Here is a 24,958-nt window from a genome sequence, read left to right as displayed (position 1 = left end):
CGTTATTTATGTTTGTTACTTTAATTTATCGGCCTTATCGGTGAAAAGTGATGTCCTTTTTAGTAGGGCCATCTAAAGATTATGGAATTTTATAGAAGGTTAGATGAAATGAAAGATGGTGAAAATGAGCGGGTGGAATTTATTTAAAAGTATTATCATCACATATCAAATTTTTGTTCCGCAGTTTGAAATATAAAAAAATATTTTCCATTACTAACTCAAAATCGATGTTTGCGCTCATACCTTTTAGGCTCTGAGAGCCTCAAATAGTGGATTAGTCCCAGTAAAGAATTTTTCAACCTCACATCTGGGTTTCAGGGTGCGTACCCTTTAAAAAAAACCAATTTCAAAAAAAATCCTTTTGGCTTAAAAAGTGAAGGTAAATCGCCCAGGGTCATATTGACCTTTATTACTATTTTGAATCAAAACGACACAACTGACAAAACCGTTTTGAAATTGTATTGCATTGTTATTGTTTACGAACGGAACAAATAAATTCTAGTTTTGATTTCGTCTTCAGTTGTCCCTAATGATAAAGCGATCAAAATAAAAAGGGTTTACAAACAAAGACTATGAGTATTCCTAATCGAAAAGCCGAAAATTGAAACTCCGAAACCAAAAATCCCGAACTCGATCCTGATCCTGATCCAGGTATGGATAACGATTTAAAAATAGAACCACGTATTAAAGTTGCCAGATTTTTTCCAGAATGTATAAGGGCCGGACGAATTTAGTTAATTTCATCTGAAAACCAGTCATTTGATTTTAAAATTTAATCCGAGCAATATCCGGGCCAATTTGAACAAAAGCATAAAGCATTGTGACAAAAATCAAGAAAAAACGCCTCAAACAAGGTTTTTTCATCAGAAAACATCAGCTGATTTCAACCGTATTTGAGGCTTCCAAAAAATCATAAAATTCTGGAGAAACCCGGGCATCTGAGCAGAACCGGATTTTTCCCAAATTTATGAACAAATATCTAAGCAAGTCCGGGTTTAACCGGATAATCTGGCAAACTTAAGCTAGATTTAATTTAGATACTTTTGGTACAAAGGCGGTCCAATAATATTTTTGTGTTATGGAAACCCACTTTGAAGGCGTTTGAAAATCTTTCAGTTACAGTTTCAAGGAATATGACGTTTTTAATTAAAAGTGTATTTTATTCAGACAACACAATTAATGCAAAACAAGGATACAAGCTTTTTATTATTGTTTTGGTTTTGAACGTTTTAACAGAATTCGTGTTCAAATAAAATAGCATCTAATTTTGTTGTGTTTAAGGATTTTGATGACTTTTTCAGCGATTTTTTGCTGTTCCGAGAGAAAAGATTGGGTTTAGAGGTGCGTAATATATATTATGTTTTATTCTACTTGCACTAATTAAATTTTACAGTAACATTCAAATGAACAAACATTACCCTAGTAGTAAAATTAGTATAACTTCTAATATTTTGAACCGTATTTTAATCATTAATTCATCATTAACCGCATTAATTCATTGTTTTAAATTCAAGTCAACAAAATTGAATTGTGTGAACCATAACCTAAATTTGTTTTTAAACTTAAAATTATGGCAAAATTTACAACTGCAATATGAACAAAAAAAAATAGCAATTGGTTTAACGCCTCCGAAGATTTTTCGATTTATGTTCAAGAACTTATTTCTAAAGATTTCATATTTTGAGAATAACTGTAATTTTGTTCTTAAGATTGTTCCGAACTTATAAACGGATCTAATTGTCGGTTCAATATTTTTAATTTAAATATCTGTAAACTAGTATCATTTAGAAAAAGTGGACGAATGAGAAGAGCAAGATAATTAATGTTTTTTTTTTATTTTTTTTTCTCATGAGGAATATTTCTAAGCAGTGGCTCCAGAGAGTAAGTTAAGAATTGACAATCTAACCTAAAAATTAATCATTATGCCTTGATATACTGTGGTTTTCTAGCAAAATCTTCGCAATTTCTTTGAAAAATCCAGAATCTTTTGTTTAAATCGTCATATAAAATTCGGTAGATAAGTTGTTAAACTTTCAGTTAGTTTGTCAATATTCAAAACTATTCTCTGGAGCCACCATTAGAAGTGATTCTTCCTTGAAGTTGTGAAAATCGATAAAAAAAATAATCTCTTGCATGAAGGGATCGCCGAGCAAGGTAAGCAAACCGTGGGTTTGCATTCGATATGAAGGATTTGTGGTTTTTCTCGGTACGCGTGACATGCTTTATGGCAGTGGCAGTACTCGCTGGCTAGAATTCGAAGCAACGAAGAGTAGAAGACCCTGGAGGATGACTGCTGGGCTGTGTGGCAGAAAAACTATCGAGTTGCACACAGTTCCTTCCAATGCAAATTTAACGTAAACGACCTATTTTATCACAATTTATTTCCGCCTGAAGCACCGCATCCCGTAGTCAGTCAGTTATAGCGCTGTTGCATACATACAAACCGGAAACTGGAACACACCACATAAGTATAACATACCCCGCAAAAGTGCACATTTTCCGGTGCAGCATTCCTATAAAAGTGTTCTCTTTGTTTGCGGCAAGACAGTTAAAGTGCCATTAAAATCTCATGATAAACCTCACTGCGATTGTTTCGGAGCCAGAAAAACCCTCAAAAAACCCACGGCTACGAGAGTTGATCTTTCACAAAATTACCATCAAATAAAATGAACTCCACAAAAGTTGGATAAAAACAACACAAATAAAAATAACTTCTGACAGTTTACTCGAAGTGGGGAAAAAAACTAAACAACACAGCACAAAAAAATTCATTCCTGGAGTTTGGTTTCAAATGTTTTAAATGTTCATCTCACTTCGTTTGGCTAACCGATATCGGACTGCTGCCGCGTGGGTGCTTTTCTATCCCTTTCAAGGCACTCCGACAGCATCCATGAAGTCATTCTATCTATGAAAGCTAGCTAGTGAAGAAAAACCAACAAAAAAATGGCAGCGGTCTAAGATAGAAGCGGAGAAGAAGACGAGAAAAAAAACACAATCATCCACTGTTATTTTTTCTGACAGGAAAAATTTTCCAACAATTTTCCCCCTAAAAGATAAACAAACTATACTCTCTCGGCTCAAACTTTAATTATTCACTTTGCGCCAAACGGCGCAGCAGCCAAGTAAATGGAAATGGTTTGTTTGGGCCGATCTCCAACCACTGCAAATGCGAAACTGGAAAGCATTTGCCGGTGTTTGTGTGTGTCTTGCGAGAAATTGTGTGAATTTCATCCATGCAGGCAGAATTTGCATTGTTTATCTATAATTCTGGCAAATGCTTTTCCACCCCGTAAGATCCCCTACGGAGATCCAGAAAATCTGTTGCTTGAAGAGATGAATTGCAGCTTGAATGTTTGCTCTGGACAGAAGGTGTTCAGAAATGGTTTAAACAGCAGAAGTGAAAAGTCGATTGCTTGCTGCTGGAGCAAAGTCGTTTTCGAATTCAAATGCATATCAATGAAAGAGGGTGAACATCATAGAGAAAGATGTTCGATTATGAAGAGTGCTTAGGATTTCTAACTTTGCTTAACCTTCATCCGTCCAAGATTTTTTTTTTCCCGTTACAGTACCTGGAGTGTCAATTTGACACTCCCGGATGCATACTTTTCTCTTGTTTTCTCAACCGATTTTTATAAATTTTATATTTGTGGAAACTTCGAAATGCAACTCAAATATGAATCTCAGACCATATTCATCTACAACACTTCAGTTTTCAATCAAGGAACCAAATTACCAATCAACTTAATTGAACTACCTCCAAAAGCCTAATGGTCATTGAAGGTAAATTGCATGATTCCCCAAAAGCTCTTGGTTTTCGTTTGATTTTTTCCTATCGACAAATTGATGGGCCCTCAAAAATACATTCATCCATCAGGTAATCAACGAGTGTCCCCAAAGTGCCACAATCCCCAATCAATTTGCCGGAATCGAGCCCTCCAAATTACCGTCGTTGATTGGCCAGATCAATCAAATTCGAGTGACGAATATTTTTCTATTTGAGTCCTCGTCAAAGCGCAGCTTAAAATCGGAGCCACAATTAAACGCTAAAAACCACCCCGTCCATCACGAAAATTGTCAGCTTTTCGGGACTGACCTTCCCTCGGGTGAAAAAGTTGGGTATTGATCAAACACGGAAACAAGCTTGCCCAGGGCCGGTTTGCTCAAATCGAACCGAACGACGCTTCCCCAAAATTCAATTATTAACGATTTTCCGGGAAATATGACAAGCTATTCTATGAATATTTAAAACTTCTCAACGCTCTCAGAGCTTTCTCGATTTAACCGAACGAAAAGTTCAACCTGTGCCCGATTTAACCCTGAAGCTGAGCTGAAAGGTTTTGTACCGGTTTTCCTAGAACGAAGACTTTGGCTCAATCATGTTTAAAGCAATCCAGACAATTAATTAAAAAGTTTTTAACTCGGTTTCTCACTCTGCCTTTTTTCTCTGCTTTCTTCTCTCGTTTCAGTGTTCGAAGTGTGATGCACAAATATCTGGAAAAGGAGAACGAGGTGAACTTCGACAAAATCTTCAACCAAGTGCTAGGTAAGAAAGTGATTGTGATTTAAATCATTTAGTCCCTACATATCATGAATTTTGAATCTTGAATCTTGAATTTTGAATCTTGAATCTTGAATCTTGAATCTTGAATCTTGAATCTTGAATCTTGAATCTTGAATCTTGAATCTTGAATCTTGAATCTTGAATCTTGAATCTTAAATCTTGAATCTTGAATCTTGAATCTTGAATCTTGAATCTTGAATCTTGAATCTTGATTCTTGAATTCTTGAATCTTGAATCTTTAATCTTGAATCTTGAATCTTGAATCTTGAATCTTGAATCTTGAATCTTGAATCTTGAATCTTGAATCTTGAATCTTGAATCTTGCATCTTGAATCTTGAATCTTGAATCTTGCATCTTGAATCTTGAATCTTGAATCTTGAATCTTGAATCTTGAATCTTGAATCTTGAATCTTGAATCTTGAATCTTGAATCTTGAATCTTGAATCTCGAATCATGAATCTTGAATCTTGAATCTTGAATCTTGAATCTTGGTTCTCGAGTTTTGACTTTGAATTTTGACTTTCGATTTTCGGCGTTTGGTCTTGATTATCGACTTTCAACACTCGATTTTCTGTTAAAGACTTTCGATTCTTATATCTGACTGTCGACTTTCAATTCTTGACTCTCGAATTCGACTTTCCAATCTTTTGATAATCAACTTTCGACTATTGACTTTCGACTCTCGACAGCCGACTTTCATTTCTGGACTATTATCTTTCAATATTCTTATCCGGCATTTGAATCTCGGCTCTCCAAACCAGAATTTTCAAGTCTTCTCCTTCGACTTTCGACACTCGACTTCAAGCTTCTGATTTTTGATTTTCTTACTTTTAACTGTTAATTTTCTGCTTTGGATTTTGAATTTTTGTCATTCTTCTCGCAATTGTCGACTTTCGACGTTTGAATTTAAACTTCCAACATTCGATTTTCAACTTTCAACTTTCGACTTTCAACTTTCAACTTTCAACTTTCAACTTTCGACTATCAACTCTATATTTTTGACTTTCGACATTTGGCACTCGGATGTCGACTTTGAATCTTATCATTCAACTTTCGACTTTCGAATTTCGACATTCTACTTTCGACTTTCGACTTTCGACTTAAGACTTCCGACTTTCTACTCCCGAATTTTCAATTGCGACTTTTGGCTTTCGATGTTCAACTTTCGACTTTTGACTCTCGACTTTTGACTCTCGACTTTTGACTTTCAATATTCGATTTTTTATTTTCAATTTTTGATTTACGACTTTCGACTTATTACTTCGGTTTTCGACTTTCGACTGTTGACATGCGAATTCCGACTTCCGACAGTCGATTTTCGACTTTCTACAATCGATTTTCGATTTTCAATTTTCGATTTTTGATTTTCGATTTTCGATTTTCGACTGTTGACTTTCGACTTTCGATTAGGACTTTCGATTAGAACTTTCGACTTTCGATTAGGACTTTCGATTCTCGACTGTCGACTTTAAACTTTCGAGTTTAGGCTTTCGATTCTCGACTTTCGCCTGTAGATTTTTGACTTTTGATTTTCGTCTTCCGACTTTCTACTTTCGACTTACGACTTTCGACTTTCGATTTTCGATTTTCGATTTTCAAATTTCGATTTTCAAATTAAGGATATCGATTTTCCCCTTTCGACTTAAGATTTTCGACTTTCGACTTCCGACTTTCAACTTTCGACTTTCGACTTACGACTTTCGACTTTCGTTCGACTTTTGATTTTTCTCCTCTCTACTTTCGATGTTCGATTCTCGATTATCGATTTTCGATTTTCGATTTACGATTTTCGATTTTTGATTGGATTGTTTATTTTCGACTTTCAAGACTTTCGACTTTCAACTTCCAACATTCGATTTCAAATTTTCTACTTTCGGCAAGTCTCGATTTTATACTTTTGAATTTAGACTTTCAATTTTCGGACATTCGGATTTCGACTTTCGACTTTCGACTTTCTATTTTCGACTTTCGACTTTTGATTTTCGATTTTAACTTTCGAATTTCGATTTTCTATTTTCAGTTTTCGATTTTCGATAATTGATTTTTTATTTTCGATTTTCGATTTTCGATTTTCGACTTCCGACTTTCGACTTTCGACTTTCGACTTCCGACTTTCGACTTTCGACTTTCGACTTTCGACTTTCGACTTTCGACTTTCGACTTTCGACTTTCGACCTTCGACTTTCGACTTTCGACTTTCGACTTTCGACTTTCGACTTTGAACTTTCGACTTTCGACTTTCGACTTTCAACTTTCGACTTTCGACTTTCAACTTTCGACTCTCGACTCTCGACTTTCGACTTTCGACTTTCGACTTTCGACTTTCAACTTTCGACTTTCGACTTTCGACTTTCGACTTTCGACTTTCGACTTTCGACTTTCGACTTTCGACTTTCGACTTTCGACTTTCGACTTTCGACTTTTGACTTTCGACTTTCGACTTTCGACTTTCGACTTTCGACATTCGACTTTCTACTTTCAACTTCGACTTTCTACTCTCGACTTTCAAATTTCGACTTTCGACTTTCGACTTTCGATTTACGGCTTTCGACTTTCGACTTTCGATTTTCGACTTTTGACTCTCGAATTACGACTTCCGACTTTTGTCTTCCGATTGTCGGATTTCAACTTTCGATTCGTACATTCGACTTCGAATTCCGATTCTACTCTTTCGAATCATGACTTTTGTTTTTTGACTTTTAAATAACGACTATAGACTTTCGAATTCCAATTTTCGATTTTTAACGTCCAACATTTGATTTTTGATTTTCAACTTATGATTCTAGATTTTGGACTTTCAACTTTCGGGTTCGACTTTCGACTTTCAAATTTTTATTTCTGACCATCGACTTCGATACTCGACTTTCGACTTTCGACTCTCGAATCTAGTCTTTCTACTCTTAATTCAGTACTCTTTCATTGTTCATCGTGTATCTTGTATCATCTTGTAAATTTTAGCTGTAGGATATTTTATGAATTCTGCAGTTCAAATTTCGGATTTAATAGTTGAATATCATAAACTATGGAGCTCTTGTTTCATCGATGGGTTCTCAGCCACTTCCAGTTAAAATTTCACAACTTCGTGATGAGACAATAATCCGAAATCCAACTGACACAAAACTGTCACGCTCGATACGTCCGATGCGCTGATCCGTGCCAAACGTCATAAAAAAAACCCCAACTTGGAAGAATTACGGGGAACCGATAAGGATGGCGGCGGCGGCGGTGACGAATCGTTTTAAAAATCTACACCCACTTTCTAACGAAAGCGCTTTCCAGCAGAGAGTGGAAACGAGTGCCAAATTAATTTATTCTCGGAGCCCTTCTTAGTGAGCGAGCTGCCGCCTAGCCTGTCCCTCATAAGTCTCAGATTTTGTGGCTGCCGCGGGAAGTCCCCGTTTTGTGATTCCGAAATCGACCACCACCACTTTCTGGGAAATTGTTTCGTTTTAACAGCCGCCACTCCATCATCATCAAAACGAGGAAGATGTTGGACTGTTGGAATGGCTCAACGTCTTCAGGCTAAAACCTCCGAGGACCCCGACCGCTGTCAGGGTGAAACTGGAAACAGGAATGGATGGAATACAATCCCCTCGGGGGTCAAGTGGATTTAAATGGAAGGCGGAATTCATTATTACGTTCTCGGGAAAATGGACTCCTAATTTGAGCCGCGCGAAGAAATCCCGACTCGCGCGATGGATCTCATTTGTTTGAGTGCAAACTTTCGCTGGAAATTCTGGCCTGGCCTGTTGTTATCGAAAAATCAACCAACTTAAACAATCTCTCTCCAGTGCTCGTCAAAATACAATTCCGGTTTTCGGAACGATTTTTCCGTGAGGAAGTGGAAGCGTCGTATTTTGCTAAGACGATTGAACGGTGTGGATTAAGCGTGCCTACGCTTTCTTCGTTTAAACTGACGGATGAGCTTTTGCTGCATTCCATGACAAACAAATCTTGGAAAACGGAATTCAAGACCCTGAGGGGATTCTTGTAGATAAATTTGAAGAATTTCAAATCTTTACTTGTAACTGAATTCTAGTTGTATATCCTTGAGTTTTGAAACAATATTCAAGAGTCAAGAATAACTTCGGTGTTGAGATTCGATAGCCGAAAGTTGATAATCCTCTAAAAGTCAAGATGTGAAAACAAAAAAGTCGACAGCCGATCATCAAGAATCGAAAGTCGAGAGTCGAGAGTCGAGAGTCGAGAGTGGAGAGTCGATAATCGAGAGTCGATAGTTGAGAGTCAAGAGTCAAGAATCGAGAGTCGAGAGTTGAGAGTCGAGCATCGAGCATCGAGAGTCGAAAGTCAAGAGTTGAAAATCGAAAGTCGATAGTCAAGAATCGAGAGTCGAGAGTCTAGAGTCGAGAGTCGAGAGTCGAGAGTCGATAGTCGAGAGTCGACAGTCGAGAGTCGAGAGTCGAGAATCGAGAGTCGCAAGGGTCGAGAGTCGAGTCGAGAGTCAAGAGTCGAGAGTCGAGAATCGAGAATCGAGAGCCGAGATTTGAGAGTCGAGAGTCGAAAGTCAAGAGTCAACAGTCGAAAGTCAAGAGTCAACAGTCGAAATTCAAGAGTTGAAAGTCAAAATTCGAAAGTCGTGAGTCGAGAGTTGAGAGTCGAGAGTCGAAAGTCGAAATTCGAGGGTCGAGCGTCGAGAGTCGAGAGTCGAGAGTCGAGAGTCGAGAGTCGAGAGTTGAGAGTTGATATTTTAGAGTCGAGAGTCAAGAGTCAAGAGTCGGGAGTCGAAAGTCAAGAGTCGAGAGTTGAGAGTCGACAGTCGAGAGTCAAGACTCGAGAGTCGAAAGTCGAAATTCAAGCGTCGGAAGTCGAGAGTTGAGAGTCGAAAGTCGAAATCGAGAGTTAAGAGTCAAGAGTCGAGAGTCAAGAGTCGAGAGTCGAGAGTCAAGAGTCGAGAGTCGAGAGTCGATATTTTAGAGTCGAGAGTCAAGAGTCGATAGTTGAGAGTCGAGAGTCAAGAGTCGAGAGTCAAGAGTCGAGAGTCAAGAGTCGAGAGTCGAGAGAAGAGAGTCGAGCGTCGAAAGTCGAGAATCGTGGTCGTTAGTCGAGAATCGAGAGTCGAGAGTTGAGAGTCGAGAGTCGAGAGTCGAGAGTCGAGAGTCGAGAGTCGAGAGTCGAGAGTCGAGAGTCGACAGTCGAGAGTCGAGAGTCGAGAGTCGAGAGTCGAGAGTCGAGAGTCGAGAGTCGAGAGTCGAGAGTCGTGAGTCGAAATTCGAAGATCGAGAGTCGATAGTAAAGAATCGAGAGTCGAGAGTCAAGAGTAGAGTGTCAAGATTCGAGAGTCGAGAGTCAAGAGTAGAGTGTCAAGATTCGAGAGTCGAGAGTCGAGAGTCGAGAATCGAGAATCGAGAGTCGAAAGTCGAGAGTCGAGAGTCGAGAGTCGACAGTCGAGAGTCGAGAGTCGAGAGTCGAGAGTCGAGAGTCGAGAGTCGAGAGTCGAGAGTCGAGAGTCGAGAGTCGAGAGTCGAGAGTCGAGAGTCGAGAGTCGAGAATCGAGAGTCGAAATTCGAAGATCGAGAGTCGAAGATCGAGAGTCGAGAGTCGAAGGCCCAGAGTCGAGATTCGAAGGTCCAGAGTCGAGAGTCGAGAGTCAAGAGTCGATAGTCGGGAGTCGAGAATCGAGAGTCAAGAGTTGAGAGTCGAGAGTCGAGAGTCGAGAGTCGAGAATCGAGAGTCGCAAGGGTCGAGAGTCGAGTCGAGATTCAAGAGTCGAGAGTCGAGAGTCGAGAGTCGAGAGTCGAGAGTCGAGAGTCGAGAGTCGAGAGTCGAGAGTCGAGAGTTGAGAGTTGAGAGTTGAGAGTCGAGAGTCGAGAATCGAGAGCCGAGATTTGAGAGTCGAGAGTCGAAAGTCAAGAGTCAACAGTCGAAAGTCAAGAGTCAACAGTCGAAATTCAAGAGTTGAAAGCCGAAATTCGAACGTCGTGAGTCGAGAGTTGAGAGTCGAGAGTCGAAAGTCGAAATTCGAGGGTCGAGCGTCGAGAGTCGAGAGTCGAGAGACGAGAGTCGAGAGTCGAGAGACGAGAGTCGAGAGTCGAGAGTCGAGAGTTGAGAGTTGATATTTTAGAGTCGAGAGTCAAGAGTCAAGAGTCGGGAGTCGAAAGTCAAGAGTCGAGAGTTGAGAGTCGACAGTCGAGAGTCAAGACTCGAGAGTCGAAAGTCGAAATTCAAGCGTCGGAAGTCGAGAGTTGAGAGTCGAAAGTCGAAATTCGAGGGTCGAGCGTCGAGAGTTAAGAGTCAAGAGTCGAGAGTCAAGAGTCGAGAGTCAAGAGTCAAGAGTCGAGAGTCGAGAGTCGAGAGTCGAGAGTCGAGAGTCGAGAGTCAAGAGTCGATAGTTGAGAGTCGAGAGTCAAGAGTCGAGAGTCGAGAGTCGAGAGTCGAGGGTCGAGAATCGAGAGTCGAGAGTCGAGAGTCGAGATTCGAGAGTCGAGAATCGAGAGTCGAGAGTCGAGAGTTGAGAGTCGAGAGTCGAGAGTTGAGAGTTGAGAGTTGAGAGTTGAGAGTCAAGAGTCGAGAGTAGAGAGTCGAGAGTCGACAGTCGAGAGTCGAGAGTCGAGAGTCGAGAGTCGAGAGTCGAAAGTCGAGAGTCGAGAGTCGAAATTCGAGAGTCGAGAGTTGAGAGTCGAGAGTTGAGAGTCGAGAGTTGAGAGTCGAGAGTCGAGAATCGGAAGTCAAGAGTAGAAAGTCAAGATTCGAGAGTCGAGTGCCAAAAATGGAGAATCGATAGCTTAGGTTCTCTAGACAGTCGAGAAAATTAAAAGAAAAGAGAGTTGAGAATAAAATGTGGCGTTTTAGATTTCGAATGTCGAGATTCAAGAGCCGGTAGTCAAAAGTCGAAAGTCGAGAGTTTAAATCTTTTAGATAATCTAAATAAAGTCAAGGGTTGATAGTTGAAATTCGAGAATCTAGAACCGAGAATCGAAAGTCAGATGGCAAAAGTTGAGAATAGGAAGTCGAAAGTCAAATGTAGAAAGTAGAACGTCGAAAGTGAAAAGCCGAACATCAGGAGTAGAGATTTGAGAGGCGAAAGTCGAAAGTCGAGAGTCCAGATTCAAGATTAAAAGTCGCCAGAATCCAGAGTTGAGAGATGAATTTGAGGACCAAGGCAGGAGTGTCATCAATAAATATTCAAAAGTCGCGAGTCAAATGTTGACCGTCAATAGTCGAAAGTCGAGAATCGAAAGTCGATTGCCAACAGTCAAGAGTCGAAAGGCACAAGTCGAATGGTAAAATTCGAAAGTCGAAAGTTAAGAGTCAAGAATCGAATATTGAAAGTTGAAAGTTCAAAAAAAAAATTCCAAGCATAACATCAAGAGTCGAAAGTTTAAAATTGGGAGTCAATAGTCGAAAATCAAAATTCAAGAGTGGAGATCTGGGAGCCTAGAGACCAGAGTCAAGAACCAAAAGACAAAAATCGTCAAGATCTGCAAGTTAAATTTTAAAAACCGGGAATCAAGAATGGAAAATCTTAAATCGGCAATCAAGAGTCGACAGCTGAAGGTCGAGGGTTGAAAGAAATTGGTCGAATCTAAATATTTTGCGCACGATTTTACCGCCTTATTTTGTTTATTTTACTCGTGGGCAGCTTTTTTACCTTCAAGAAATAAAGTAAGGCCTGTTTATAAGTCAGCTAGAGAGTGAGTGAGAAATATTTATTTTTTTGTGACTTCCCCAATACATATTTTTGGATTGCGTTTCGCCAATTTTATTTTTTTTTAAATAATTATGTCAATTTTTTCAGTGGTAGTTTTTAAAATTTCCTTTTTTATCTATGCTTATCTTGTTAATTCGGTAATTTTTTAAAGATTTTTCAATTTTGTCATCTTTTTCATTTTTAATTTTTGTCAATTTTGCCAATTTGGTCGATTTTGTCAATTTTGTCAATTTTGTCAATTTTGTCAATTCTGTCAATTTTGTAAACTTTGTCAATTTTGTCAATTTTGTCAATTTTGTCAATTTTGTCAATTTTGTCAATTTTGTCAATTTTGTCAGTTTTGTCAATTTTGTCAATTTCGTCAATTTTGTCAGTTTTGTCAATTTTGTCAATTTTGTCAATTTCGTCAATTTTGTCAATTTTGTCAATTTTGTCAATTTTGTCAATTTTGTCAATTTTGTCAATTTTGTCAATTTAGTCAACTTAGTCAATTTTGTCAATTTTGTCAATTTTGTCAATTTTGTCAATTTTGTCAATTTTGTAAATTTTGTCAATTTTGTCAATTGTGTCAATCTTGCCAATTTTGTCTATTTTGTCAATTTTGTCAATTTTGTCAATTTTGTCAATTTTGTCAATTTTGTCAATTTTGTCAATTTTGTCAATTTTGTCAATTTTGTCAATTTTGTCAATTTTGTCAATTTTGTCAATTTTGTCAATTTTGTCAATTTTGTCAATTTTGTCAATTTTGTCAATTTTGTCAATTTTGTCAATTTTGTCAATTTTGTCAATTTTGTCAATTTTGTCAATTTTGTCAATTTTGTCAATTTTGTCAATTTTGTCAATTTTGTCAATTTTGTCAATTTTGTCAATTTTGTCAATTTTGTCAATTTTGTCAATTTTGTCAATTTTGTCAATTTTGTCAATTTTGTCAATTTTGTCAATTTTGTCAATTTTGTCAATTTTGTCAATTTTGTCAATTTTGTCAATTTTGTCAATTTTGTCAATTTTGTCAATTTTGTCAATTTTGTCAATTTTGTCAATTTTGTCAATTTTGTCAATTTTGTCAATTTTGTCAATTTTGTCAATTTTGTCAATTTTGTCAATTTTGTCAATTTTGTCAAATTTGTCAATTTTGTTAATTTTGACAATTTTGTCAATTTTGTCAATTTTGTCAATTTTGTCAATTTTGTCAATTTTGTCAATTTTGTCAATTTTGTCAATTTTGTCAATTTTGTCAATTTTGTCAATTTTGTCAATTTTGTCAATTTTGTCAATTTTGTCAATTTTGTCAATTTTGTCAATTTTGTCAATTTTGTCAATTTTGTCAATTTTGTCAATTTTGTCAATTTTGTCAATTTTGTCAATTTTGTCAATTTTGTCAATTTAGTCAATTTTGTCAATTTTGTCAATTTTGTCAATTTTGTCAATTTTGTCAATTTTGTCAATTTTGTCAATTTTGTCAATTTTTTCAATTTTGTAAATTTTGTAAATTTTGTAAATTTTGTAAATTTTGTAAATTTTGTAAATTTTGTAAATTCTGTAAATTTTGTAAATTTTGTAAATTTTGTAAATTTTGTAAATTTTGTAAATTTTGTAAATTTTGTAAATTTTGTAAATTTTGTAAATTTTGTAAATTTTGTATATTTTGTTAATTTTGTAATTTTTTTAAATTTTAAAAATGTTGTAAATTTTGTAAATTTTGTAAATTTTGTAAATTTTGGAAATTTTGTAAATTTTGTAAATTTTGAATATTTTGTAAATTTTGTAAATTTTGTTAATTTTGTCAATTTTGTAAATTTTGTTAATTTCGTCAATTATGTCAATTTTGTAAGTTTAGTCAATTTTGTAACTTTTGTAAATTTTGTCAATTTTGTAAATTTTGTAAATTTTTTAAATTTTGTAAATTTTGTAAATTAAGTTTATTTTGTAAATTTTGTAAATTTTGTTAATTTTGTAAATTTGGTACATTTTGTAAATTTTGTCAATTTTGTAAATTTTGTAAATTTTGTAAATTTTGTAAATTTTGTAAATTTTGTAAATTTTGTAAATTTTGTAAATTTTGTAAATTTTGTAAATTTTGTAAATTTTGTAAATTTTGGAAATTTTGTAAATTTTGTAAATTTTGTAAATTTTGTAAATTTTGTAAATTTTGTAAATTTTGTAAATTTTGTAAATTTTGTAAATTTTGTAAATTTTGTAAATTTTGTAAATTTTGTAAATTTTGTAAATTTTGTAAATTTTGTAAATTTTGTAAATTTTGAAAATTTTGTAAATTTTGTAAATTTTGTAAATTTTGTAAATTTTGTAAATTTTGTAAATTTTGTAAATTTTGTAAATTTTGTAAATTTTGTAAATTTTGTAAATTTTGAAAATTTTGTAAATTTTGTAAATTTTGTAAATTTTGAAAATTTTGTAAATTTTGTTAATTTAGTCAATTTTGTAAATTTTTTCAATTTTGTAAATTTTGTAAATTTTGTAAATTTTATAATTTTTTTAAATTTTGTCAATTTTGTCAATTTTGTCAATTTTGTAAATTTTGTCAATTTTGTCAATTTTGTCAATTTTGTCAATTTTGTCAATTTCGTCAATTTTGTCAATTTTGTTAATTTTGTCAATTTTGCCAATTTGGTAAATTTTGTCAATTTTGTCAATTTTGTCAATTTTGTCAATTTTGTCAATTTTGTCAATTTTGTCAATTTTGTCAATTTCGTCAATTTTGTCAATTTCGTCAATTTTGTCAATATTGTCAATTTTGTCAATTTTGTCAATTTTGTCAATTTTGTCAATTTTGTCAATTTTGTCAATTTTGACAATTTTGTCAATTTTGTCAATTTTGTCAATTTTGTCAATTTTGTCAATTTTGTCAATTTTGTCAATTTTGTCAATTTTGTCAATTTTGTCAATTTTGTCCATTTTGTCAATTTTGTCAATTTTGTCAATTTTGTCAGTTTTGTCAATTTTGTCAATTTTGTCAATTTTGTCAATTTTGTCAATTTTGTCAATTTTGTCAATTTTGTCAATTTTGTCAATTTTGTCAATTTTGTCAATTTTGTCAATTTTGTCAATTTTGTCAATTTTGTCAATTTTGTCAATTTTGTCAATTTTGTCAATTTTGTCAATTTTGTCAATTTTGTCAATTTTGTCAATTTTGTCAATTTTGTCAATTTTTTCAATTTTGTCAATTTTGTAAATTTTGTAAATTTTGTAAATTTTGTAAATTTTGTTAATTTTGTCAATTTTGTCAACTTTGTCAATTTTGTGAATTTTGTCAATTTTGTCTATTTTTTCAATTTTGTCAATTTTGTCAATTTTGTCAATTTAGTCAATTTTGTCATTTTTGTCAATTTTGTCAATTTTGCCAATTTTGTCAATTTTGTCAATTTTGTCAATTTTGTCAATTTTGTCAATTTTGTCAATTTTGTCAATTTTGTCAATTTTGTCAATTTTGTCAATTTTGTCAATTTTGTCAATTTTGTCAATTTTGTCAATTTTTTCAATTTTGTCAATTTTGTAAATTTTGTAAATTTTGTAAATATTGTTAATTTTGTCAATTTTGTCAACTTTGTCAATTTTGTCAATTTTGTCAATTTTGTCAATTTTGTCAATTTTGTCAATTTTGTCAATTTTGTCACTTTTGTCATTTTAGTCAATTTAGTCAATTTTGTCATTTTTGTCAATTTTGTCAATTTTGCCAATTTTGTCAATTTTGTCAATTTTGTCAATTTTGTCAATTTTGTCAATTTTGTCAATTTTGTCAATTTTGTCAATTTTGTCAATTTTGTCAATTTTGAAAATTTTGTCAATTGTGTCAATTTTGTCAATTTTGTAAATTTTGTAAATTTTGTAAATTTTGTAAATTTTGTAAATTTTGTAAATTTTGTAAATTTTGTAAATTTTGTAAATTTTGTAAATTTTGTAAATTTTGTAAATTTTGTAAATTTTGTAAATTTTGTAAATTTTGTAAATTTTGTAAATTTTGTAAATTTTGTAAATTTTGTAAATTTTGTAAATTTTGTAAATTTTGTAAATTTTGTAAATTTTGTAAATTTTGTAAATTTTGTAAATTTTGTAAATTTTGTAAATTTTGTAAATTTTGTAAATTTTGTAAATTTTGTAAATTTTGTAAATTTTGTAAATTTTGTAAATTTTGTAAATTTTGTAAATTTTGTAAATTTTGTAAATTTTGTCAATTTTGTCAATTTTGTCAATTTTGTCAATTTTGTCAATTTTGTCAATTTTGTCAATTTTGTCAATTTTGTCAATTTTGTCAATTTTCTCAATTTTGTCAATTTTGTCAATTTTGTCAATTTTGTCAATTTTGTCAATTTTGTCAATTTTGTCAATTTTGTCAATTTTGTCAATTTTGTCAATTTTGTCAATTTTGTCAATTTTGTCAATTTTGTCAATTTTGTCAATTTTGTCAATTTTGTCAATTTTGTCAATTTTGTCAATTTTGTCTATTTTGTCAATTTTGTCAATTTTGTCAATTTTGTCAATTTTGTCAATTTTGTCAATTTTGTCAATTTTGTCAATTTTGTCAATTTTGTCAATTTTGTCAATTTTGTCAATTTTGTCAATTTTGTCAATTTTGTCAATTTTGTCAATTTTGTCAATTTTGTCAATTTTGTCAATTTTGTCAATTTTGTCAATTTTGTCAATTTTGTCAATTTTGTCAATTTTGTCAATTTTGTCAATTTTGTCAATTTTGTCAATTTTGTCAATTTTGTCAATTTTGTCAATTTTGTCAATTTTGTCAATTTTGTCAATTTTGTCAATTTTGTCAATTTTGTCAATTTTGTCAATTTTGTCAATTTTGTCAATTTTGTCAATTTTGTCAATTTTGTCAATTTTGTCAATTTTGTCAATTTTGTCAATTTTGTCAATTTTGTCAATTTTGTCAATTTTGTCAATTTTGTCAATTTTGTCAATTTTGTCAATTTTGTCAATTTTGTCAATTTTGTAAATTTTGTAAATTTTGTAAATTTTGTAAATTTTGTAAATTTTGTAAATTTTGTAAATTTTGTAAATTTTGTCAATTTTTTCAATTTTTTCAATTTTTTCAATTTTGTAAATTTTGTAAATTTTGTAAATTTTGTAAATTTTGTAAATTTTTTAAATTTTGTAAATTTTGTAAATTTTGTAAATTTTGTAAATTTTGTAAATTTTGTAAATTTTGTAAATTTTGTAAATTTTGTAAATTTTGTAAATTTTGTAAATTTTGTAAATTTTGTAAATTTTGTAAATTTTGTAAATTTTGTAAATTTTGTAAATTTTGTAAATTTTGTAAATTTTGTAAATTTTGTAAATTTTGTTAATTTTGTAAATTTTGTAAATTTTGTAAATTTTGTAAATTTTGTAAATTTTGTCAATTTTGTAAATTTTGTAAATTTTGTAAATTTTGTAAATTTTGTAAGATTTGTAAATTTTGTAAATTTTGTCAATTTTGTTAATTTTGTAAATTTCTTTTATTGTCGTATATTTTGTAAATTTTGTCAATTTTGTAAATTTTGTCAATTTTGTCAATTTTGTTAATTTTGTAAATTTTGTAAATTTTGTAAGTCTTGTAAATTTTGTAAATTTGGTAAATTTTGTAAATTTTGTAAATTTTGTAAATTTTGTAAATTTTGTAAATTTTGTAAATTTTGCAAAATTTGTAAATTTTGTAAATTTGTAAATTTTGTTAATTTTGTAGATTTTGTAAATTTTGTTAATTTTGTAAATTTTGTAAATGTTGTAAATTTTGTAATTTTTGACAATTTTGTAATTTTTGACAATTTTGTCAATTTTGTCATTTTTGTTAATTTTATCAATTCCATCAATTTTGTTTATTTCAATTTTTGGCGATGCAATACATTATTTGGAAGCTTTACTGAATATTTTATCAATTTTCATCTTTGCATTCCAAAGTTATTCACAAATCAAAGTGTTGCAATTATTTTTAGAAAAAACTCCTTACTTATCAATTATGTGCGGACATAAACTCTGCGTACAAAAAATCAATTTTTTTTAATTAATAAGTTTAACACCTTCATTCATTCCAACTAATTATGAACGCATTAAAAGCTGTCTCATTGATTTTTAATTCCCTCCTTTTGGTCCATTAAGTAGTCGGCAATCTTTAATAACCGAAAAAAAATCCATTTCAAACACCCTCTGCCTTCTTTAAAAAAAATTTCGAATTTATTCCACTGGTCAGCATACCGTTTAATGATGATACCTTTTCGAGTTATTAAGTTTCCTTCAAACGCCGTGCAAAACTTGCTACTCAACAGTTGATAAAAAAAAAACAAAAAAGCAAAACAAAACCAACAAATTCCAAACTCCCATTTCATTTCATTTTCGCGCCCCAGCAAAGTGTCCAATTATGACGTGATGGCTGCCCCAAATAATATGATTGACCGATAGAAAATCAATAATGTGGCATCATAATAAAAAAAAATAATGGAAGAAGACTCATACAGAAAGACAGTTCACTTTTTCAGTCGGTGAGGGAAAGCAAAATAATGAAGTTTGGGACTGGTGAATGGGAAAAAATATCGTTAGGGTTATGACAGTTTGATTTTATTTTTTTTATTAGCATTGAAACAAATTGATTCCCGTTTTCAAAACTCGATTTTTGAAAGACTGTATGATTTTGAACTTTTTTTTTGTTGAATTCTTTTCGAATACATAAAACATCTCAGTTTTAAAATTTTAAAGTGACTAATGGAGTTTATCCACTTTGAATCCAATCTGAGCGGAGAAGATTTCAGCAAAAAGTAGTTTTCAATTGAGCCAAACCATCCGGCAATTTGCACCATTAACGACTGTGCTCTACCTATTTTTCTTCTCTTTCCTATCTTTCCAGGATACCTTCTATTCAGAGACTTTTGCGACAACATCTCAGACGAACCAGTGCCACATTTAAAATTCTACGAGGAGGTAAGTCAATTTAAGCGAGGGAAAGCCAAAGGAAAATCTTTCTCAGTCTCCGACCGAGACGGAGACTTTCATTCAAATCAATCGAGACGCTCCACTCTTTTTTTTTATTATTTTATTCCATTTTTATTTCCACTTTCGGTAAGCTCTTTACCCCCTCAAGGAAAAAGGCGATGGCTCCTCACTTACTTGAATAAAGATATACTTTTTTCTGATGCCGCTTCTACAGCGTTCAAATGCGGCACTTTGTTTCGATTGCCGGAATGGTAATTTTCTTTCTGGGGGTGTCGATTTTGAATTCATCCCCCCTTACCGGATCGTTTTTTTTTGTCCCTTCCAGACAGTCAGTAGTTTGATGCCTCTTCTGATAGGTCAGGAATGGATGGTTTTGAAGAGAGCGCCAGTTCCAGGCTTACCTAAGTGAGAAGTTCGAATTTGAATCCATGAATGCGCGACACAGCCATTTGCATACGATGATTGAAAACGATGGAATAAATTACGCTTTCGCACCTTTATACGAAGTTCAAGAAAGATGGCGCCTTTCGGTGATTGAAATTGAAGCATTTTATAATAAGCCGTATTATTTCCGGAAAAACCTTGAGGTTAGCTCGATCAGCTTAAGAACTCTTGAGATTTTCTGATTCGAAATTCAGATTTATATCTTAACTTTGCGCAATATTCAAAGTTGGAATATGGCAAAGCTCTCACTGATTGGTAAGAACCTTCTTTTTTAAATGCACCCCATCTATAAGTGGTTATCATCATCAGAGATAACGTTTATTAGCCCTTAACAAGGTTTCATTCGAAAATATTCACCAACAGGGTGAAAAGGTCACCACAAATTTCATCCAAAAAGAAGAATTTAAACAAATCCAATTCAACGCGCCTTGATGTATCCTATTGAAGAGCGCCCCCAAACATTGTCCAAATTGACCACGTTCGGTTTTTGCTTTACTTTGCTTGGCCCTCGAAGGCCCCGGAACATTCCACACGTCGTCGTATCACATCCTAGGTCCAACTACACACACACAGAATCACCCCGGGAAACCCAAACGATGATGAAAATTCCACTTTCGGGCAACCCATTTCCACCGGGCAACGGACCTTTTTTGAAGCTGAAGTGGAATTTTCGGTTGACGGGCATCATCACCCTCTCCTGCCTGGCGTCATCTCTCTAGTTCTAGTTTGATTCAAATACCGTTTGTGGCGATGTGGCCTCAAGAAGAAGTGGGATCACACACGGACGGCCGGCGTAGGGACAGTTGCGATGCCGTCCTTTTTTGAATGAATTCGGAATGCCAACCAAGAGGAGCTACCAGATCTCAAGTGAAAATTTTGGATACATACGTACGTACAATACTTACTCATATGTACGTTTTGTGGGTGCTACGGCGAGTCGATATTAAAAGTGTTGTCTCGAGTTTTGTTCAGAAGTCTTAAGAAGAGAATACTCAAACATGTACTGCCAGGATGTACCCAGTTTGATTAACAGTTTTTAAATCTGGCATGGTTGAACTAACCTCACATGATGGTTGATTCATCTTTGGATATTCTGCATCAGTTTATCATATATTCGTATGAGTCAGAACGTACCTTCTGGATGCATTAACTTATAAAAAAGTGAACGGATGGCTTCAAAGATCTTAACTACCCCAGTCTACTTTAGAGTATGGCTACGCTGTGTCAAACCTTGACTTTGGTAGCTAGAGGTTTCAGAAAATTGTATCAATAATCTATGAACTTTTAAGAATTAGATTTAAAACTTCTGTGAACTTTGGTACTGCAAAATGTGTTATAGCAGAGAGAATATTTCTGGAGCTGTGGAAACTTCACTTCACTTATCGTTTACATAGTATTCAGTCTCAAAACATAACTTGATGAACATAATTCTTAAAATTCACTCGGTTCATGGCAACCGCTCTCCAACTTCTCGGGCATCCCACATTCACCAGATCACGCTCCACTTAGTCTAACCACCTCGCTCGTTGCGCTCCCGCTCGTCTTGTTCCTACCGGATTCGTAGCGGACACCTGGGGCGGGATTATGAAACTCGAAACAATCGAGTTTCGTTCGATTCGACCAACTTTGGCATTACCGATCTCGATTCGAATGGAACGTTTCGCGATGATGTACTACCCGATTTACTCGAAATCTAGTACTTTAAAATTTAGAACTCGAACGAGATTCGTAATACTGATTCTAATTCGATTCGAGTTCAACTCGAAACGGGTAACTCGAATCGAATAGGATTCATAATTTCACCCCTGTTTCGCAGGGCAGTCGTCCGGCATTCTCGCAACATGTCCCTCCCAGCGTATCCGGCCAGCCTTCACCACCTTCTGGATACTGGGTTCGCCGTAGAGTCGCGCGAGATCGTGGTTCATCCTTCGCCTCCACACTCCATTCTCCTGTACGCCGCCAAAGATGGTTCTTAACACTCGTCGCTCGAATACTCCGAGTGTACGCAGGTCCTCCTCGAGCAATATCCATGTCTCGTGCCCGTAGAGAACAACCGGTCTAATGAGCGTCATATACAGGTTACACTTCGTGCGAGGGCTAAGTCTTCTCGACCGCAGTTGCTTGTGGAGTCCATAGTAGGCACGACTTCCGCTGATAATTTGCCTCCGGATCTCACGGCTGGTGTCATTGTCTGCGGTCACCAGTGAGCCGAGATAGACAAAGTCTTCGACTATCTCCAGCTCGTCGCCGTCGATCGTGACCTTGTTATTACTGGACAAGCGGGTTCGGTCGGTCTCGGATCCGCAGGCCAGCACGTACTTCGTCTTGGACGTATTAATCATCAACCCAATCCTTCCTGCTTCGAGTTTCAGTTTGCGGTAGATGTCTTCCACCGCCGCAGATGATCTGCCGACTATATCAATGTCATCGGCAAAGCAGATAAGTTGACTGGATCTGTTGAAAATCGTGCCCCGCATTTCGCCCACCGCTCGTCGAATAACACCTTCTAGCGCCACGTTGAACATCATGCAGGATAGACCATCACCTTGTCGAAGCCCCCTGCGCGATTCGAATGAACTCGACAATTCACCCGAAATCCGCACACAGCACTGCGTTCCATCCATCGTCGCCTTGATCAGTCTGATCAGCTTCCCGGAAAAGCCGTTCTCGTCCATGATTTTCCATAGCTCGTTACGGTCGATCGTGTTGTATGCGGCTTTGAAGTCGATGAATAGATGGTGCGTAGGGACTTGGTGTTCACGGCATTTTTGGAGGATTTGCCGCAATGTGAATATCTGGTCGGTCGTAGACCGTCCTTCCATGAAGCCGGCCTGATGACTTCCCACGAATCTGTTTGCTTGTGGCGTTAGGCGGCGGAGTAGGATTCAGGACAACACTTTGTAGGCGGCATTGAGGACAGTGATCGCTCGGTAGTTCTCACAGTCCAATTTGTCGCCCTTTTTGTAGATGGGGCATATTACTCCCATATTACTCCTCCGGTAGCTGTTCTTTGTCCCAGATCCGGACTATCAACCGGTGTAGGCAATCGGCCGACTTGTTTCTATTCGGCTGGCGAATGGCTTCCTTAACTTCACTCATCGTTGGGAGTGGCTCCTCTACGTCGTTGGCTACGCCGGCGATGTACCTTCCCCCACCGTCTTGAACTTCTGCATGTGCGCCGTTCAGGTGTTCATCGAAGTGCTGATTCCATCTTTTGATCACCTCACGATTGTCCGTCAGGATGCCCCCATCCTTATCCCGGCACGTTTCGGCTTGCGGCACGAAGCCTTTGCGGGATGCGTTGAGTTTCTGATAGAACTTTCGTGTTTCTTGGGAACGATTCAGCTGCTCCAGCTCCTCGAGCTCCTCCTCCTCCAGGTGGCGCTTTTTCTCCTGGAAAATTCGGACTCGCTGCCTCTTCCGCTGTCGGTGATTTTCCACATTTCGACGGGTGCCTCTTTGCACTACTGCCGCCCGCGCGGCATTCTCTTCGTCCATCACCCTCCTACACTCCTCGTCGAACCAGTCGTTCCGTCGAGATCGCTCCACATAACCGATGACGTTCTCCACAGTACTGTTGATGACTGTCTTGATGGTATCCCAACAGTCCTCGAGAGGGGCTTTGTCAAGCTCGCCCTCTGCCGGTAGCGCTGCTTCGACCGATTGCGCGTAGTCTGCCGCGACCTGAGGTTGCTTCAGTCGTGCGATATTTAACCGAGGCGGGCGCCGGTTTCGCGTGTTGTTCACTACGGAGAGTTTTGGGCGCATCTTCACCATCACCAGATAGTGGTCTGACTCGATGTTGGCGCCTCGACAGGATCTGACGTCGATGATGTCCGAGAAGTGCCGGCTGTCGATCAAAACGTGGTCGATCTGTGATTGCGTTTGGTACGGTGATCTCCAGGTGTACTTGTGTGGGAGGCGGTGCTGGAAAAAGGTACTACGTACGGCCATTCGTTTGGAGGCGGCGAAATCTATAAGTCTGAGGACGTTTTCGTTGGTCAGCTGGTGCGCACTGAACCTTCCAATTGTCGGTTTGAATTCCTCCTCCTCCTGGCCGACCTGAGCATTAAAATCCCCGATGACGATCTTGATATCATGTTTTGGGCAACGGTCGTATTCACGCTCCAGCCGCGCGTAAAATTCGTCTTTGTCGTCACCGGTACTTCCGAGGTGGGGGCTGTGCACGTTGATGATGCTGATATTGAAGAACCGGCCCTTGATTCTCAACCGGCACATTCGTAAGTTGATCGGCCACCACCCGATCACGCGCTTTTGCATCTTTCCCATCACTATAAAAGCTGTTCCAAGCTCGTGTGTGTTGCCGCAGCTCTGGTATGGAGAACAGACGCGTACGAAGCCCCCTAACCCAGTCGGCATGCGACCAAAGCATCCACCGGGGTTGGGTACCCGATCTCCGCTAAGGTTGCTCGCACCCTAGCTAGCACCACGGGGGGTAGAGAATCGGAGTTGCAGACAAGAGGTGATATGACCACTACCCGAAGGTAGGGTGTATGGGGTCTCGAGTTGCACATTGTCTACCGTTCACTAGCCAAGTCCCTACAAAATCGGTAAAATTTATATTACTCACCAAAATGTTCCATTTTTATTTTGAAGCCGATAAACCAATAAATTGTACCCTGCTATCAAATCGGTTGCCTCATTTGACGCTCCTTAGCCGCAACAACTTCGTTGCATATTTGTAGGCGATTTTTTTCTCGAGCTTTTGAACTAAGTAGCTTGAATTTGGTTCCTTAGTACCTACTGATGGAAACCTTATCAACAACTGATAAGCATGTTAAGCGTTAAGTGTGCTTAGATTAAAAATTCGTATCGACCCGTCCACTTTCTTGCCACTTATGGTTCCACACCGTCCAGTTGAATCTGATTTTGACTATTTTGAGCAGCAGCAGCCGGACCACAAAGTGAATATACATTTATTTTTCTTTTTGCTGGAATCAAACCATTTAGAGTTTTCTGGAATCTTTACGCCTACAACAATGATGGTTTATTGTTGTTTGATGTTGTCATAGGTTTAGATAGAAAGCTACTCGAACAATTTATGGACATATCCCATTGACAGAAATCAAATTAGTTTTCAGGTACAAGTTAAACATCCGTCGTATGAAAATATGCTCTCAGACGTATGGTTGGAATAATCAATCCCGACTTTGTTATTTCACTTTAAACTTTCTAACGAATGATTGAAATTCTTCTCTCTGATGGACGGTGACAGAATTGTTCTGTTATTCAAAATCATATTTTGATAACCACAATTCCTGGGAATGTTTTTTCGATTTACTCAACAAAAGTTCACCTGCTAGGGCAGGTTTTCAATTAGGAAAATTCC

At 35.9% G+C, this 24,958-nt stretch overlaps 1 protein-coding gene across 5 annotated transcripts in view; it reads left to right on the top strand.

Moving 5' to 3' along the window:
- LOC129748550 (G protein-coupled receptor kinase 1) overlaps nt 1-24,958 on the top strand; it is a 538,704-nt gene that overhangs the window by 272,616 nt on the left and 241,130 nt on the right. For all 5 annotated transcript variants that reach the window (XM_055743204.1, XM_055743205.1, XM_055743208.1 and 2 more), the window contains 2 exons: nt 4,467-4,543; nt 19,079-19,152. In XM_055743204.1, coding sequence (XP_055599179.1) covers nt 4,467-4,543; nt 19,079-19,152 — 151 coding nt within the window. The remainder of the gene's footprint in view (nt 1-4,466; nt 4,544-19,078; nt 19,153-24,958) is intronic.

Source organism: Uranotaenia lowii, chromosome 2, assembly GCF_029784155.1.
Source record: "Uranotaenia lowii strain MFRU-FL chromosome 2, ASM2978415v1, whole genome shotgun sequence".
In the NCBI taxonomy this organism is placed as follows: domain Eukaryota; kingdom Metazoa; phylum Arthropoda; class Insecta; order Diptera; family Culicidae; genus Uranotaenia; species Uranotaenia lowii.
The sequence above is the reverse complement of the archived record's forward strand: the minus strand, read 5'-3'. Positions and strand labels throughout refer to the sequence as shown.